This window comes from Eleutherodactylus coqui, chromosome 6 (genome assembly GCF_035609145.1).
Source record: "Eleutherodactylus coqui strain aEleCoq1 chromosome 6, aEleCoq1.hap1, whole genome shotgun sequence".
In the NCBI taxonomy this organism is placed as follows: Eukaryota; Metazoa; Chordata; class Amphibia; order Anura; family Eleutherodactylidae; genus Eleutherodactylus; species Eleutherodactylus coqui.
The window spans coordinates 9,699,011-9,717,583 of NC_089842.1; the positions used below are offsets into that span (position 1 = coordinate 9,699,011).

Consider the following 18,573-nt stretch of genomic DNA (forward strand, 5'->3'; position numbering starts at 1 on the left):
ATAGAGGAGAAAGACTCCACTCTTCAACCATGCATTGATTACCGGGAACTAAATGAAATTACTATTAAGAATCGCCACCCCCTCCCTTTAATCCCAGAATGGCTGGAGAGGCTCCATGCAGCTACAATCTTTACCAAATTGGATCTCAGAGGGGCATATAATCTGGTGCAGATCCGCCCCGGGGATGGAATGGAAGACTACTTTCAGAACAAGATATGGACATTTTGAATGTCATGCCATTTAAATAAAATAAATAAATCTTGGTATTTGTATAGCGCCAACTTATTCCGCAGTGCTTTCAGGTAATAATTACTTATTACACCCTACCAAGCTGGGTTCTCATTTTACCAACCTCGGAAGGATGGAAGGCTGAGTCAACCTTGAGCCGGCTACCTGAATCATGCGGGGATCGAACTTGCAGCCTTCAGGTCGTAGGCGAGAGCTTACACTCTGCACCACACGAGGCCCTTTGGCCTTTGCAATGCTCCTGCCACCTTTCATCATTTTATTAACAATGTGATTCAAGATCTGTTGGTGGCCTACTTCGATCTCATCCTTATTTTTTGGGATATCTTGGAGGAACATCATAGCCACGTCCAGTTGGTGTTCGAGCGACTCCGGAAGAACTGTCTCTATATCAAATTAGAGAAATGTGTATTTGAACAGACCCAAATGCAATTTCTGGGGTATATCATCTCTCCAAACAGTCTGAGTATGTGATTGCTTCCCCTCCCCAGCTGGCAGAGCTAGCCATTGTACTCTCTGGCGCTTTTACCTCCCAACTATCAAAAGAATCATAAGGCTTTCACTTATCCATTGGCGTAGCTGTCTGAGAGTTGTTTTTTGTGAGAAGAGTTGTATTTTTAATGTTACTATGTAATGTACCAGAAAATGAACTGAAAAACTTTTAAAAAATTTGTAAGTGGAGTGAAATTAAAAAAAAAATGAAATTCCACTATTTTTGGGGGTAAGGAGTTCTTGTTTTAATGACGTACATACTGTGGCAAAAATTGCATAACTTTATTATGTGGTTCATACCAAATTCTGATAGTTTTCTTTGCTGTACTACTTTAAAAAAAAACAAAAAAACTTTGGAAAAACATAAATTTTCTACATAACTTTTTTACTTTCCATTCGCAATTGTGTGAGAGAGATTTTTTTTTTACTGGATGTCCTGTAGTTTTTATTGGTATCATTTTGGAGTGCATGCAACTTTTAGATTCATTTTTATTACATTTTTTTCTTGGAGACTGGGTGACCCCCCCCAAAAAATATAACCCTGGCATTGTGTATTTTTTTTTCCCCAGACGACATCCACTGTGTGGGATAAATAATGCACTACTTTGATGGATCAGACTTAGGGCGCCCACCCACTGGCGTTTGCGATTTCCGTGCGTGAAAAACGCAGCGTTTTCGCGGCGTTTTTCCCGCATTTTTCGTGGCGTTTTTTGCCGCGTTTTCGCGGCGTTTTCGCTGCGGTTCCATTAATTTCCATTGACTTTCATGGGTGCATTAGGAGAAAAATAAGGACACATATGCAACTGACAGTTCCTATGTTAAAAAACGCCACGCAACGCAACGCAAAACGCCAGTGGGTGGGAGTACATTCAATTCTAATTGCTCTGCAGAAAAAACGCAAAACGCAGAGAAACGCAAATCGCCAGTGGGTGGGCGCCCTTACTCGTATGCAGCAATACCAAATAAGTTTTTTTTTTAATTATAAATATGAGGAAAAGGTTTTTTTAAAAATAAATAATAAAACTTTATAGACTCATTTTTAGATTTCTTTCTTAGGCCTTAGTCAGATGGGCGTTTTTTCGCGCGATTTGCGCATCGCATGTCGCATGCGCAAATCGCGTGACCAGAGGCGAAAAATCGCGGGAAAAATCTGCACCTAGCCGCGTTAATTGTCGCAGCAAAACGCCCGTCCGACCGGAGAAAAATCGCCGTGCGCATCAAAATGCGCATGAAACTTAGACTGGCCGGCGAAAAAAATGATTTTGGTGCGCTCATAAAACGCAGAACGCAGATAGGCGCGATCTGCGAATCGTCGTGTCCTATAATTTTTCACATATCCGCATAAAAAGCGGACATGTGACTGATACCATAGCGAACCATTGGTTCTATATATGCGCGAATCGCATGCGCAAATCGCGCGAAGAAACGCCTGTCTGACTAAGGCCTTAGGCCCGGTAGGGGACTTGAACTCATCATCTTTTTTTGTTCTCTACTGCAGTATAATGTGATACCATAGTATTACATTATAATGTATTCTGCCAGGCAGTCTATTTGCAATGGTAGCCTTGGGGAATTCTGGCAGTCCTGGCTGCCATGGCAACCAAACGGCACCTCACAATCTCATCACAGGAGGGCTGTTCGGGGCCCTGCAAAACTGATTTGGGCATTATTTACAGGGTTCACAGCCACAATCCGTGTTAATGTTGATCATGGCTAATGACAATAAGTGTCAGCTATGAGAAACAGCCGGCTCCCGCATAAATATACGTCCTGTGTTGTTTAGGGGTTAAAGGTGTCATATAAGCAAAATTTTCCTACATATTAACCAGCAACCCAACTGTTACGGACGTGGTGTAGCTCGGCGAGAGTGGTCGGTCTTGGCACTAGTCACTCTACTTAGTAGAGTCTATAAGAGCTCCTGGTCTTCACCCTTGCCCACCTCCAGGATGGTTGGATGTGGCTATAAGGGGCCTCCTGGTTACATCGTAATACAACAGCGAAGCTCAATAAGTCACCGGATGGTTGCATGACCATATTTGCCGATCGGAACGGTGAAGTAAGTCTGTGACGCCAGTGACCATCTCTAATACCAGCTATGTAACAAGCACTTACCCCCAGAACGTCCGGTTCTCCGCTGTAAAATCTAAGAAGCGGTTTGGGTATGTTGGCTGGAGCGTTGTGGGACTGTCCGTCAGCATTTTGTGGTCTCACTTGAGAGATAACCACAGATCCTCCTGCATCTGGTGCGACCGCAGACATGGCTCTGCAAATGCACAGACAAGCGGGGGACCAAATTAATGTTACACATAAAAATCCCATTCCTGCAGCCCATCTGGATTCTGTTACACATGGAAATGGTTCAACCCCTTCCTGCAAAAGCGCATATTACATCCCATTGTGCTGCACTGAATCCAATAGGGCATAATAGTATGTCCAGGAGCCATGTCCATGCCATCAGGGGATCAGGGATAACTACAAGCCCAGGCATTTAACCCCTTAGAGCATGTGTGTCAAACTTAAGGCCCAAAGACTGAATCCGACCCCCACGTAATTTTATGTGGTCCATGACAAGGTCTAGATGCAGAAGGAGCGGCTCTCCACTTTCCCTGGAGGACACCGCCTTCACTTGGCAGAGGGGGCAGCACCAGCAAAGGGGGTGGAGACAGTCTTTGATTCTGAGCTCGCACATGGGGGGAAAAATGAAATTAATTATTACATGTTATTCCAATAGGTAATTCCTGAACAAAATCACCCAAATACAAGACATGCTGTCATTTTTCTATCGCAGACTTTCGATCCAAGAGAAAATCCATTCATGTGTATAAATCCGTTGAAAATAATGGGTTCTTTACTCATGCGAGTTCCGTCCATATTACAAGTATCTCACCCATGTAAATACACCCTAAAGTAAAAGATATTCAAAGACACACATACAGGGTTATTACAAATGATCTTCCCGATGTGGAACCCTCATAGCTGTTTGATGACACTCGGATATAAAAATTTAATATCAATTGAAACAGAAACTCCAAAATTTTCAATTAGCTAAACTGTCTATTTGGAAGATGTCCTTGTTGCCCAGCCAATCACAGAGCAGCTCTTATTTCTCAAACTGCTGAGATAAAATGAAAGCTGTGATTGGTTGCTATTGGCAACAAGGACAGTCTTACTGTTAGAAGGTTTGGCTTAATGAGGCCCAAAAAGTTTTATTCTGCCACAGGCATCACTAGGGGAATATGAGAGAAAATGACTGCGACACAAAGATAGGAGACCAGAGATGTAGCTAAAGGCTCAGGGGCCCGGGTGCAAAAATTCAGCTCGGTCCCGAACCCCTTTACCGCACTTGATGACTGCTAGTCGTGGTCTGCTAGGAGCTTTCTACAGCATCACTGGGTCTCTTAAGAGGCAACACTAGAACCAGGGATGGTGCTAAAGTCTGAAAAGATTAAGGGCAAGAACTCCAAAATTCATCACATCTCCTCCTTCACCAGTATAATAAATAAATACACACCCTCTTTCTAGCTATACCTTTTATCTATCTATTGTTTTAGTAACCCTTTAAATTTAGATTTGGTAAGAAGGTTACTGGGACCGGAGTTCTCTCATGTGTCCAAATAATTAATAATGATCATTGGGGAAAGAGCAAGAGACATCAACTGTGTGAAGTCACCACTGAGCTCTTTCCAAAGAGTCCAACCCAGTTTTACCTTTATTTATAGTGTGAGTAGACAAACACTAGTAGCCTATCATGGTGGAATGCCTGGACTTAACAAATCATGACAAAGTCTAATGAATATTTATGTGACTTGTTGCCCACACCATCCTAGTAAATGAATGTGGACACAATGACCAAACATGGTCTTCAGGGAACACAGCTTCTACTAGTTTAAAGAACAGCTCAGTGAGACTAAATATTAACACTTAAATAAAAATGTAACACAGATCATATTAATACTTTCCGACTATCTATTTACCTACCATCTCACAGGCACCATATCTACAGGATAATTTATATAACAGTGGGCTTAGTTAGATCCAATGGGTTAGCTCTAGGATTTTGAAAAATGCAGTCACCATATAAGTCAGACATCAGCTCTATACAGTGAGCTCTCTACATACCCAAAACATACAGCCTGCGGTCATCTGCACCCATACCTAAACCATACAGCCTGCAGCCATCTGCACCCGTACCCAGACCATACAGCCTGCAGTCACCTGCACCCGTACCTAAACCATACAGCCTGCAGTTATCTGTACCCATACAATACAGCCTGTTATCTAAGATATCCAGGTTATACCAGCATGGCCCATATCACTATATACAGCAGATGTATAACATATACCAGATGTGTATATATACAGGGGAGTCACCGCAACCCTGGGTTATTATCAGCAAAACCCCCGACCAATCCTCCTGATTCCCCGAGACATAACACCCCAAGTATTGCTCCAGACTCCGGTTGCATCTCTCTGTCTGGCCATTAGTCTCTGGATGATATGTCTAGGAAAAAGAGCTGAATTCCCAACCAAGAGCAAAGAAAACGCTGGAATCTAGAAGCTGGACCCCACGATTGGAGACGACATTTGCTGCTAACCCATCTAATCTCACAATATGAGTAATGAACAATCTAGCCAAGGTTTTAGCATTAGCAAGACCGGGAAGAGCCACAAAATGACACATTTTACTAAAATGATCAACCACAATGCAAATGACAGTGTTACCCGCAGAAGGCGGGTTCTGGCTCCGCCCCCTTGTACGCGTCATCGCGTAGCTCCGCCCCATCACATGTGCCGATTCTGGCCAATCAGGAGGCTGGAATCGGCACACGTGATGGGGGGGCGGAGCTACGCGATGATGCGTACAAGGGGGCGGAGCCAGAACGCCGCTGCTGCCGGACCGAGCCGAAGGGAAAAGACCCATCTGCGCAAGCGCATCTAATCGGGCGATTAGACGCTGAAGTTAGACGGCACCATGGCGACGGGGACGCTAGCAACGGAGCAGGTAAGTGAATAACTTCTGTATGGCTCATATTTAATGCACGATGTATATTACAAAGGGCATTAATATGGCCATACAGAAGTGCATAACCCCACTTGCTATCGCGGGACAACCCCTTTAAACCTAAACCAAGGAAAAATCTATCCACAGAGGACAAAGCTTCAGAGAAGGGAGGCAAGGAAAAAGCCCATGCCTGGACTTCCAATTACTATTGGAAATGAGGATGCCCACCTTCTGTAACTTATCCCCCGAGGAAACAGGACGCAACCTGAAGTAAAGCCTGCAAGACTCTCTGAAAGAGACAAATTCTTGTCTATTCCTAGAGAATTGGTCAGGTAACTCAACCTTAGGCTCCTTAACTGTAGCCACCAAAATCTGATGCCGCTGCTAACTCTCAGCAACTTCACTTGCCAGCATGCTTAGCTGGTCTGCCAAAACCTTAATGGGATCCATACCAAGATGAAAGCAAAGGTATCCCACCAAGTAAGTGTAGGCGGTTTATGATGCCGCATCTAAACATGATGTGCTGGATCCGTAACCTAAAATAATAACGCAATGCTGCAACAAGGGAAATACTGTCCCTAAAGAACCTATCCAGGGAAGGGACCTGCCTATACACAGGTAACCCGCCCTGACAAGGGTGAACCTGACCACATACATAGGACACTAGCTGTCCCTACGAGGAATTGGAGAATACCACAGCAAAGAACATGTAACAGATAATAACCGCTGTACTTAGCTTCGTGAAGACTCAGGTAAACAGGAGAACCAGCTGCAAGCTCTATCTTCCTCCACAGCCAGAGGAAAACTGCAAATAAACTGCACTGAAGCCAAGCACCAGGTTAGTTCAAATAGTCCTGACAAATTACCCACAGGTGAGGCCAAGCACGTCTCACCTAACATCACTCCCACCAGAGCCAGAAGATGGAGAAACACCTACAAGACCGGTACCAGATTACTTAGACAGGAAGCGGTCCCAGAACCACCGCAACAACGACTCTAACAACAAGACAGCATGCAGGACTCCAACCACCAGCGTTCTGAGAGGAAATGGATAATGAGCAGCGCACTATAGCAAGAGAGGCTGGTATTTATATAGACAGAGGCATGGTGATAGGTTGGCTGGAGAAATCCAAATTCACAGCCAGCCAAATCAACCACATCTACAGCAGTGTGCTCCTGTAAACCCATAGCACTACAGGTCTTAGGAGCACAGCCGGACACTAGAGTTGGGAGGAGGTGGTGTGCTGGGGGAACTTTCAGAGCAAGCAGAAAATTGGACGTCCCACAGCCGACTGTGTGGAAGATTCTGCGCAAATGTTTGGGATCTTATCCCTACCGAATGCAGTTTTTACCGGCCCTGAAACACCAAAGCACGGCAACGTTCTTTCGGTGAGAATATACAAACTTATGGAAAGCGATGGCTTCATGGAGTCTTTAGTGTTGTGGGATGAAGCCGCCTTCCACCTTTCGGGCAACAAACATTATGTTAGAATGTGAGGGAGGGGAAACCACCTGTCTACATGGAGTGTATGCGCTACTCCCCCAAGGTGAATGCGTTTTGTGCTGTAACTTGTAGGAAAGTGTGCGGACCCTTCTTTTTCCATGGGGAAATGCAGCATCCTGTAGGGTGACCCCGGACACAGGGCATACGTTGAGGAGCAGGGAGGGTAAGATGCTGGCTTGTCACAGCGGCACTTACCATGCTCCCTCCTGGTGGGATGCACGTAGCCTCAGCCAGGGCAGTGCTGGGCCTCTTCCGGATACCCCTAGGAGAGGGATGCCCAATAAACGGTAGAACAGGGATAGGTATTGTCACGGGTGACGCCACCATTCCATCACACACTGGAAGGACCTTCGGCGAAGAATAAAGGAGCCGCAGATAGATATAACGTACCTCAGGTCCCTGGGAACGGTCAGGGCCTGGCAAAACTTTACTTGAATAAAACTCCGCAGTACAAGGCAGAATAAACAATGTTCCAAGTGCAGGCATTAAGACAGACTTGAGTAAGAGTACCTCCACAGGGTGATCCCTGACTTTAGGATGCCCATGTGTGAACAACTAAAGACGCGTACCTCCACCCAGCGATCCCAGACTTCAGGGCGCCGGATGTGTGAATTAAAGAAGAGTACCTCTACCCTGGGCCTTGGGAAGAACTCACTCACACTCTCTCTCCACTTAGGGGCTCACTCTTCTCTCATGCTAGAACAGTCAATCCTGGAAACCTCTCTTCTTCTTCCATTCTTGAAGGTTGAAGGTCATGTAGCTGGCACTCTGGATCAGGAACCCAGAAGACATGGACCTCTTCCCGCTCTCAGACACTCCTATTTATAATCACACTCATACTATGTGACAGGACAGAAACTGATACATTCACAGGCAATCGGCAGGCTTTTGCAAACACTTAACCCCTCACATGCTGCAGCTGGCACACGCTCACAGGCAGCGCTCAGCTGTCAATCAATACCTGAGCGTTGCCTGTAATTGGCTGAGCGCTCAGCCAATGACACCAGCGCTATCTGGAGGTGGGGATTTTTCAATCCCTGGCCTCCAGAACACAGAAGACAACTACCGGGGCAAGAGAGAAGAGATGGACGGCTCTTCTAGGTGAGTATATATATATATATATATATATATTTTTTTTTTTTATAGCTAGCCATGATTTTCAGGGAAGGGCTTATATTTCAAGCCCATTCCCGAAAATCATCGCTGCAAACCCACTGCTTTCAATGGCACTCGATCTCGCATCGCTAGAGAAAAAAACGCTAGTGGGTAGAAGCCCTAAAAAAGTCGCTTGGCTTCCTCCATATTCTCCACACACCCGCCGATCTCACGGACTCTTGCAGTCTGCAAACGCATACATAGAACATCATCACGTTATCACAAAGCGTTACACCAAATACGATACATTTTCCAGACAGAACAGAGCAGAACATACCAGACAGTTAACCCTTTCAGTCCTGCAACCAATCAATCCACCTAATGCATTCCACAAATAAGACACTGACAAGACATTGACACAAGGCAGACACAGAACATTATGGAGGGTCCGACTAACTCTGGGCCACCACAATTGTTTACGGCATCAGCCATTTTTCCCTGGTAACACTTAATGTACCATATAATGTACTGCAAAAACTATTACAAATTTCTAAGTGGAGTAAAATGAAAAAAAAAAAAACAATTGTGCAATTTTATTGTTTTCGGGGGTGGGAAGTAGTTACAGTGCTCAAAATTACATGACAACTTTAATCTGTGGTCCGGTACAGTTACGATGATACTAAATTTGTATCAGTTTTTTGGTTGTACTAATTAAAAAAATATATATATTTTCTGTCGCCATCTTCTGACCACCGTGTTCTGCAGACGTCACCAAGGGGTTAACACAATGCATGCACGACAATTAGGCCACCTGCACATGGGTGAATTTTTGCTGCAGAATCCGGTGCGGGCATCCGCTACGCAGACCCTTAGCATGTACCATCCATAGCATGCTATAGGAAATCGATTCTTCCTGCACACGAGCAGAAACCAATTGCGATTTCCGCTCGCGGAGGAAAAATCGCAGCGTGCACGATTTTTGTGCAGTTGAAGGCCTCATTCACCCGAGTGTGTTTAGGTGCGTACATACGCGCGCACAAAACCACGCGTCTATTTAGAACCATTGGTTCCCTATGGTGTGCTCACGTGTCCGTGTTTTACAGGCGTGCAAATGCACGTACCTGTAAAACATAGGACATGCGTGCACCATAGGTTCATGCTGCGTGTCAATATTCCCTGTGGGAAGACCCCTTGTCACTGAACACTGTGACAGCAATGTCACAGTGTTCAGTGACAAGGGGACTCCCCACGGGGAGTAAAGAATCCCGTTACAGCTGTGGCAGAGGATCGCGATGTTCTCCCATTACACTAAATGGGGCCACCGCTGCTGCCAGCGGCCTCTTTAAAAGCAATGGGCTCCCGGCAACCCCTGCAGTGATTTTCAGCTGAAGGGCTTTAAATATAAACCCTTCCCTGAAAATCATCCCTGGTTTGTGTAAAACATAAAAAAACATACACTCCCCTCTCCGCCACTGTCGGGGCTCAGGCGCGTCTAGCCACTTGGGTCCCCGGCAGTGTAGGGAAGTTCTTTCAGGAGGCGGGGATTTAAAAAAGGATTGTATCTGATTGGCTGAGCGCTCAAAGAAAGACCTCTGTAGTACGTCCCATTCAAAAGAATGGGGTTCACATAAGTGCGAGATTTATGCATCTCGCAACATACAAATTTTGCGTGATTTTCCCGGCCGTGTGATGCCAGCCTTAGCAGAGCGTGTAATTTCCAAACAACACTATTTTTTCCCTACACTTCATAAGTATTTCTGCAGTGAGCTCAGTTTTGGTGCTGTAGCTTTGTAGTAAGCTCGGTTCTGATACCATATCTATGCAGTAAGCACAATTCTAGTCTTATCTGTGTAGCCTGCTTAGATCTGGTATCGTATCCATGTAGAAAGCTTGGTCGTGGTATCGTATCTATGTAGTGAGCCTATTTCTGATACCGGTTTAATAAGCACCAGATCCTTTTAAGCTTCAGGTTGGTAGAGGCTCACATTCTTCATACAGCCCAGCGCGCATACAATGTGCCAGGAAGGGCTTGTTCACATCTGCCTAGGCCGGCCTTTTACAAGCGGGTCAGACTCTGTGTGTGAAAATCCACAGCAGAAGACCTGCAAGTGATCGCACAAACAAATTCTGGTCATGTATGCATGCGGTTTTCTGCATGGATGTACGTGGATGCGCAGCATATCATCTGCGTGGAAGAGAGATCGCAAGAAGAGAATGACATCATGAAGTTGCCCCCCCCCCCCGGAAACACTCTCGGACCCCCCATCTATCACTCAGGTGACATTCTCTTGTGCTGTCGTGGTGAGTTGTTCGGAGAGCCCTGCATCCATAGAGATCAATGGAGCTCAAACACGCGGAATCCACGATACAACCGAGCGTGCTGCGATTTTTCTTCCATTCGCAGAATCCGCAATTCCTACCCGCAAGTGTAAGCGACCCGGCGGAAGTCAATGCATTTCAGTGCCCGTATGTTACCGCGTATCACATTCACAGCCGCTGATTATGGAATACACGATTTAAATCCGCCGTGGAGACCCCTATAGGGCTTTCTGTGTCTCTGTTTCATTTCTGCATTTTTTGGTTTCAATGGGTTTTCAGAAAAAGGGAACGCAAGCAGCTTTCAGTTCACTTCTGTTCCATGTTGGTTCCTGTTTTTTGCACAGATCAGACAGCAGAGGGCGCTATTAGTCTGCAGGTGGCACTGAGAGGGTCAGTAGCGGCTGGATAGGGAGAGCATGCAGAGCTGACTGGCGGCTGGAAGACGTCATAGCGGTCAGAAAGAAGAAAACCAAAAGTGGACGATGCCGATAAAAGTTAGCTTCACCTGTGATCCGTTTACTAACAGATGGATCCTGTATAGAGATGAGCGAGCACGCTCGGTAAGGTCAGTTACTCCAGCGAGCATCGCTCTTCTCGAGTAACTGCCTTCTCGTCTGAGCGTGCTCGGGGGAGGGGGGGGCAGGGGGGAGAGAGAGAGAGAGATCTCTCTCACTCTGCCCCCTTCTCCCCTCCGCTCTCCCCCGCTGCCCCCCTGAGTACGCTCGGACGAGAAGTCAGTTACTTGAGAAGAGCGATGCTCGCTGGAGTAACTGACCTTACCGAGCGTGCTCGCTCATCTCTAGTCCTGTAGCTCTATTTTGCCCTTCTCTTGGCGGGGTGATGCATGTGTTCCGGAGCTCGTGCCCTTAATCTTTTAAAACCCTTTAAAACCCTCGCTGTTAGTTCTGCGTCATTGGGGCGCATTGGAATTCCAGAGATGCAACATTTCAGGCCACGGGGGCTAGGCGCGCAAACATCACGCACATAAAAAAAACTTGTGGCTATTAGAACCAATGGTTTCCCGTGGGAACATTCAGATGAAGGAATTATAGCCACAAGTTTTTTACACGCGTGATTTTTGCGCACGTAGGTCTCCGTGTGAAAGTGGCCTTAGGCGGATCACAGCGTTCTCCTCGCACTGTAAGCAGCAGTCCTTCAGTCTCTGCATGCATTTACACGGGACGACTATCGTTCAAGACCCCGCGGGATGATCAGCCCGTGTAAATGGGCCTTAACTGTATAATACTAGATGTCTGACTAGCTCGGCTCTGCTACATCCGTACGTCAAAAACAAGGTGATGGCCGCTCCTTTACGGAGGCGGGAGAGAAACTGGTCAGCGCAAAAGCATCTAGTAAGAACTTGTAACCGGAGCTACACTGACAGAGTATCACAGGGTCTCCCGAAGGGGTTTCTGTTTATTTGGGGGACATTAATAATAAAAACAGAAAAAGCTAAATAAACACATTTGAAAGAAGATTAAAGGGGTTGTCCCGCGCCGAAACGGGTTTTGTTTTTTTTCAACCCCCCCCCCCCGTTCGGCGCGAGACAACCCCGATGCAGGGAAGTAAAGAAAGTTTACCGGAGCGCTTACCTTAATCCCCGCGCTCCGGTGACTTCAATACTTACCGCTGAAGATGGCCGCCGGGATCCTCTGTCTCCATGGACCGCAGCTCTTCTGTGCGGTCCATTGCCGATTCCAGCCTCCTGATTGGCTGGAATCGGCACGTGACGGGGCGGAGCTACACGGAGCCGCTCTCTGGCACGAGCGGCTCCATAGAAGACTGCAGAAGACCCGGACTGCGCAAGCGCGGCTAATTTGGCCATCGGAGGGCGAAAATTAGTCGGCTCCATGGGAACGAGGACGCTAGCAACGGAGCAGGTAAGTAAAAAACTTTTTATAACTTCTGTATGGCTCATAATTAATGCACAATGTATATTACAAAGTGCATTATTATGGCCATACAGAAGTGTATAGACCCACTTGCTGCCGCGGGACAACCCCTTTAAGGGCTCATGTCCACGGGCAAAATATGATTTAAGATCCGCAGCGGATCTCCCGCATGCGGATCCGCATCCCATAGGGATGCATTGACCACCCGCGGGTAGATAAATACCCGCGGATCGTCAATAAAAGGGATTTTAAAAAAAATGGAGCATGGAAAAATCCGGACCATGCTCCATTTTCGTGCGGGTCTCCCGCGGGGACGGCTCCCGCGGGCTTCTATTGAAGCCTATGGAAGCCGTCCGGATCCGCGGGAGACCTAAAATAGGAATTTAAAGTATTTACCATCCGGCGCGGGCGGGGAAGGTCAGCTGTTCCTCACGGCCGCATCTTCCTTGCTTCGGCTCGGCGGATGTGCCCGGCGCATGCGCGCGGCACGTCGGCGACGTGCCGGCGACGTGCCGCCGGCGTCAGGAATTCATCCGCCGGCCGAAAATGAAGATCCGGCCGTGAGGAACAGCTGATCTTCTCCGCCCGCGCCGGATGGTAAATGCTTTTAAATTCTTATTTTCGGCGCTCATGTCCGCGGGGCAGGAGGGACCCGCTGCAGATTCTACATGGAGAATCTGCAGCGGATCTGATTTTCCCCGTGGACATGAGGCCTAAGTCTGTTGTGCGGAAAAGACTTAAAAATCACCTTGTTTATAAACAAAGAGGATAGATTTTAATAATCCTATCTCCCGTGGGCGGCTGCACATGATTTCCCATTGGGGAATCCGCGGTCGTCACCGGCGCGGGCAATTCGTGGTATTCCACACCCACTGTAAAAATAGAACATTCGCATTCACACCCCAATAAGCGGACAGTGATTTCCGTGAGCGAATCTATAATCGCAGCTTTCTTTATTTTTGTGCGGATTCTGCGCAGTCGGCTCCCCTTGAAGTCAATGGAATCCGTTGATCTACAGCCCATCTGCAATTGACATTGCATATGGGTGCAGGTACCAGCGTCATCACCTAGCAACGGTGCGGGAAAAGCAGATATTAAAAAAATAAAAATCTATTCTGCGCTTAACCGACGGCAAGGGGCCGCGGTCATCTGCAGTACAGGACAAAAAAGGTATGTGGGGTCGCCGGCTGGGTCAGAGCCGGACTCCGTTGCGGGGTCCTGTATGCCAAATCCAACTTGTTTGTGTGCAGACAGCCTAACAACCAACACATGCATAGCATGGCAGAATGGGGATGAAGGGGTTAAATTGTAGCTGCTATTTTGTCTTTCAGTTTCTCACCAATTCCAAGATCCCTGCTTGCTGTCAGTGAACGGTGACATTGTTGTTTACATCCAGAGGTTGAAAAGTGTGCAGAGCTGCTACTTCTTCCAGCCGGATGCTAGGTGACCCTTCAGAGGGTGGAATGGGGTCTCACTCACACGGGGTCTGTGTCCGGCGTATTACGTACGCACTATTCACTTGTGTAATGCGCGGCGCTGGAAGCCCATTGATTTCTATTGGACCCCTCAGTCCTGTGTTTTTTAACGTCTGTGACAAATCCCCGCATGCTGCGCAGGACATATCCGCCGTGTGAGTGAGCCCTCAGTCCCTGCGGATATTCCTGCGTCACAATGTCCTCCCTGCGGGGCTTCAATTCCTCATCTGGTAAAATCCGTGCGTCTTTACTTCAAAACCGCGAGATTAAATTCCACTGCGAATGAAGACGTCCTGCGTAATTGTTCTTGTGGGTTTTTAACGTACAGAAGATGGAATCACACAATAAGGGCTCCTTCGCACAGACAGATTTCCGCCGCGTTGCCCACAGCTATTAGGTTCTATTGAATTCCGCACCGTAAAATCACCCGTCCTCACCCGCAGCATGCTCTATTTGCCGCGGGCGTATGCACGGACAGCTTCCATTGCAGTCAATGGTAGCCGTCCGTTCACGCTATCGTGAAGCCACCTCTCCGCCTACCGCCAGCCGCATCATATTACGCGGCCTGCGCATCATGTGACGCTGTGGGCGTGTCATATCACACGGACGGCGCGTCACGCGCTCTATTGCGCATGCGCGCCGAAGCGTCATGTGGGATGTGGGACTCCGGAAGTATTGGGGTCTCTGGGGGGCGCCGTGACGGGCTCCTCCACGTAATTCCGTGGCAGAGCCCGTCACTGCCATGTGAAGTCGGCCTTAGTCTGTGTAACAAAAATGCAAGGAATTTTGCAAAACGAGCCGCAGAACGCAATTATAAACGCAACAAAATCTGCACTAATTGACAAACCCCCATCTGCGCTGCGTCCGGCGGACAATTCCGTCCCGTGTGAAAGGTCCCAAAGCAGCCAAACCCTCTGTGAGCGGAACGCAGCAGCAGCGCCGCCCCCTTGTGTCCTCACAGTTCGCTACAATGTATGATGCAAAGTATCAGCCTGCAGTGCAGACTGTCCGCTCTCCGGTACCTCGTGTCTGACCTGAAGACGGATCCGCTGTTTCCTCGCTGTTGGATCCCTGAAGCTGTTTACAGAAGTGTCACATGACATCATCAGGGGGAGGAGCCGCATTCCTGACCTTGTGGGAAATGTGCCGGATCAGATCTCCTAGAAACATGTGTACGTCTATTGTATAACTGACTCATGGAAGAGATTTAACCCCGTAAGAGCCGTTTTTTTTCATTTTCGTTTTCTCCCTTCACATTGATGTCTGCGGGTTGTTTTTTGTGGGCTGAGTTGTATTTTTCAGTGACGCTATATAATGTACCATAAAAAGCACTGAAAACCTTTTTAAAAATTAGAAGTGTGCCTATAGCCTAATGATAAGGAGGGGGCCTGAGGGAGGCATCGACCTGCCCAACATAAGCGATTATTACAGGGCTTCACAACTAGGTTACTGGATGAATCTAGTGAACCCGATAGGAGACAAGTTACTAGCAGCAATGGCCCTGCAATATAACAGGGAGGCTTCGGAGGGGGATTTATGGCTACCCGAAAAAACCCGCTATAGAGCACAAAACTTTAATCCCTTGCTGAGAGGCCCGTGTGAAGTATGGGACGGGGTAAGAGAGAGATTGGCTCCGTCACCCTCACCAACCTTTCCCCTGAATACAATACACAAATTACTGGACCTCGGAGCTGATCCAGTCACTGAGTCGGTCTGGAAAAAATTCAGAACCCTCAGGATTGGAGACTTGCTTTCCATAGCGTATCTTTCCCCTTCAGAGATACTCCAAACCCTCCTGCCCTCGCATAAGCTATCTTTTCTACACCAAGCAATGGTGACCAGCGTAATAGGAGAATTCATTAAGAGATATAAAGGGGCTAGACCTATGCTTCCCTTTGAGACTACCCTGAATAACAAAGACCCAAAAGTAAGGAAAATTGCTCCTCTACGTAAACGCTACATAACACCTCAGAGTAAAACTAAACCAGCTTTCATTAGCTCCTGGGAGAAAGAGCTTGGCGTTTCTTTATCCCAAGAAGACATCAATTCAATATTAGCAACTTTATTTGGTATCTCCCCCTGCATTATGGCTCAGGAGGCGCACTATAAACTGCTTGTAAGGTGGTATAAGACCCCGCAGTGGCTCTATGCTTATAAATTAGCCTCCCACGATAAATGTTGGAGGTGCGGTAGAGAGGAGGGGTCATACCTCCATCTATGGTGGAACTGCCCCCCCCTAAAATCCTACTGGAGGGGAGTTGAGGAGATCCTGAGGAAAATTAAACCAAACTTCACACTCTCACCAGAGATTCTGTTCCTCTGGAGGCCTTCCGCAACTTTCCACCCCAGAAAGGACAAACTGATGGCATTCCTGATAGACTCAGCTAAAGCATTAATACCACTGCACTGGCAATGCGAAGCACCCCCCTCACTAAAACAATGGAAAGAAAGAGTAGATAGTCTCTTTAATCTAGAAGAGCTGTCGAGTTGGAAGAATGGCACACATAACAGATTTACCAAAATCTGGAACCCCTGGCGCAGCTTGAGGCTCCTGGACATCTTTTCTCATAGAGGTACCTCTCCTACTACCACCACCACCTGAACTCCCCCCCCTTCCCTCCCGTCCCCCCTCCTCCCCCCCCCCCCCCATTTACCCCCCCCCCCCCCAGTCTCCACTTAATTGTTTATTAAGAATTTTATGTTTGATGTTTTACCTCAACGCCTTGGTCTCAGGATTAGCGCTAAGTAGCGCGAAGCACCGGGATGATTGAGATGCAAAATGCGTACTTAGTATGAATGTAAGCAAACAGCTATACCTCAACCTAAGCTTGTAATTTGATCCAAATGATTGTTTGTTTCTTGCATTGAGTGAAAAGATAACTGTTTTTGATATCCTAGACGATTTGTCTGTTAGAAAACTTGAATAAAAATTGATTTAAAAAAAAAAAAAAATTAGAAGTGGAGTGAAATTGAAGAAAGAAACCCGTAATTCCACCGTCTTGTTTTTATAGCGTACATACTGCAGCAAAAATGACCTGATAGCGTTATTCTGTCGTTACAATTACAGCGACACCAAATTTATATAGATTTTTTTTGCTGTATTACTTAAAAAAAAAAAAATATATATATATATATATCTTTGTAAGGCCGCCTGCAGACGGGCAGGTCGGATCCGGCGACGAGGATTCTTGCCACCAGACCCGACCCGAGTGCCTGCAGAGAGTAGCGCGTACTCACCTGCGCCCCGCAGCTCCGGCTCTTTCATGTGCCGGCTGCCGGTGCATGCGCAGACCGGAGCCGGCGGCGGGTGAGTGACGTTTCTGTGTGGGGCTCTGCGAGCCCCGCACAGTAATAGAACATGCCGCGGTTTGTGTGCCGCGCGACAAAAAAACTAAATATGTAAAGCGAAGATCAAGATTGCTAAGGAGGAGGCAGAAAGACTGATCGCCAAAAAGAGCAAAAACAACCCGAAACTATTCTTCAATTGTATTAACAGTAAAAGGATTTGCACCGAGAGTACTAGCCCTTTAACAAATAATACAGGAGAGATCATAGAAGACAATGGGGGGGAAGGCAAATCTATTAAATAGTTTCTTTTCAAGCGTATTCAAAAATGAAAAAGAAATGTCACACGAGATACAGGGGAATAAAATGACCCCCCCCCCCCCCCCGCTACATATTGCATGCCTAACACAGGAGGAAGTGCAGAACCGGTTACAAAGGATTAAAATAGATAAATTGCCATGTCCAGATGGAATACACCCAAGGATTCTAAGGGAACTAAGTGATGTGATAGCTAGGCCGCTATTTCTAATATTTATGGACAATATCAAGACTGTGGTTGTACCATTGGATTGGCCCATTGCAATGTGGTTCCAATTTACAAAAAGGAGTCCAAAAGAGAGCCTGGTAACTACAGGCCAGTAAGTCTGACTTCAATAACTGGAAAAATATTTGAGGGACTTCTGAGAGACGCCATCCTAGAATACCTCAAGGAGAACAACAGAATAACTTGTCACCAGCACGGGTTCATGAGGGGTCGATCATGTAGAATCAATTTGATCAGCTTCTACAATGAAGTAAGTTCTAAGCTGGACCTGGGAGTGTCTATTGATCTTGTATATCTGGACTTCTCTAAAGCATTTGACACCGTGCCGCATAATAGGCTGATATATAAAATGAGGCAGCTCGGATTGGGTGAAAACGTGTGTATCTGGGTAAAGAACTGGCTCAGAGATAGAAAGCAGAGGGTGGTAATAAACGGTTTGTACTCTGATTGGGCCACCGTTGCTAGTGGGGGCCACAGGGCTCAGTATTAGGCCCCATTCTGTTCAATATATTTATTAACGACTAGAGATGAGCGAACGTACTCGTTTCGAGTAATTACTCGATCGAGCACCGCAATTTTCGAGTACTTCAGTACTCGGGTGAAAAGATTCGGGGGGCGCCGCGGGGCGGGGGGAGGCGTGGCGGCGCGGGGGGTAGCAGCGGGGAACAGGGGGGAGCCCTCTCTCTCTCCCTCTCCCCCCCACTCCCCGCTGCAACCCC

The 18,573-nt window shown here is 47.1% G+C and overlaps 1 protein-coding gene across 4 annotated transcripts in view; it reads right to left on the reverse strand.

Annotated features, from left to right (window-relative positions):
- LOC136631803 (membrane-spanning 4-domains subfamily A member 4A-like) overlaps positions 1-18,573 on the reverse strand; it is a 93,357-nt gene that overhangs the window by 43,420 nt on the left and 31,364 nt on the right. For 3 of the 4 annotated variants that reach the window (XM_066606172.1, XM_066606174.1, XM_066606176.1), the window contains one exon: positions 2,851-3,001. In XM_066606172.1, coding sequence (XP_066462269.1) covers positions 2,851-3,001 — 151 coding nt within the window. Of the gene's footprint in view, positions 1-2,850; positions 3,002-15,047; positions 15,114-18,573 lie in introns of those variants that run through there. The other variant, XM_066606173.1, reaches the window with a different exon arrangement.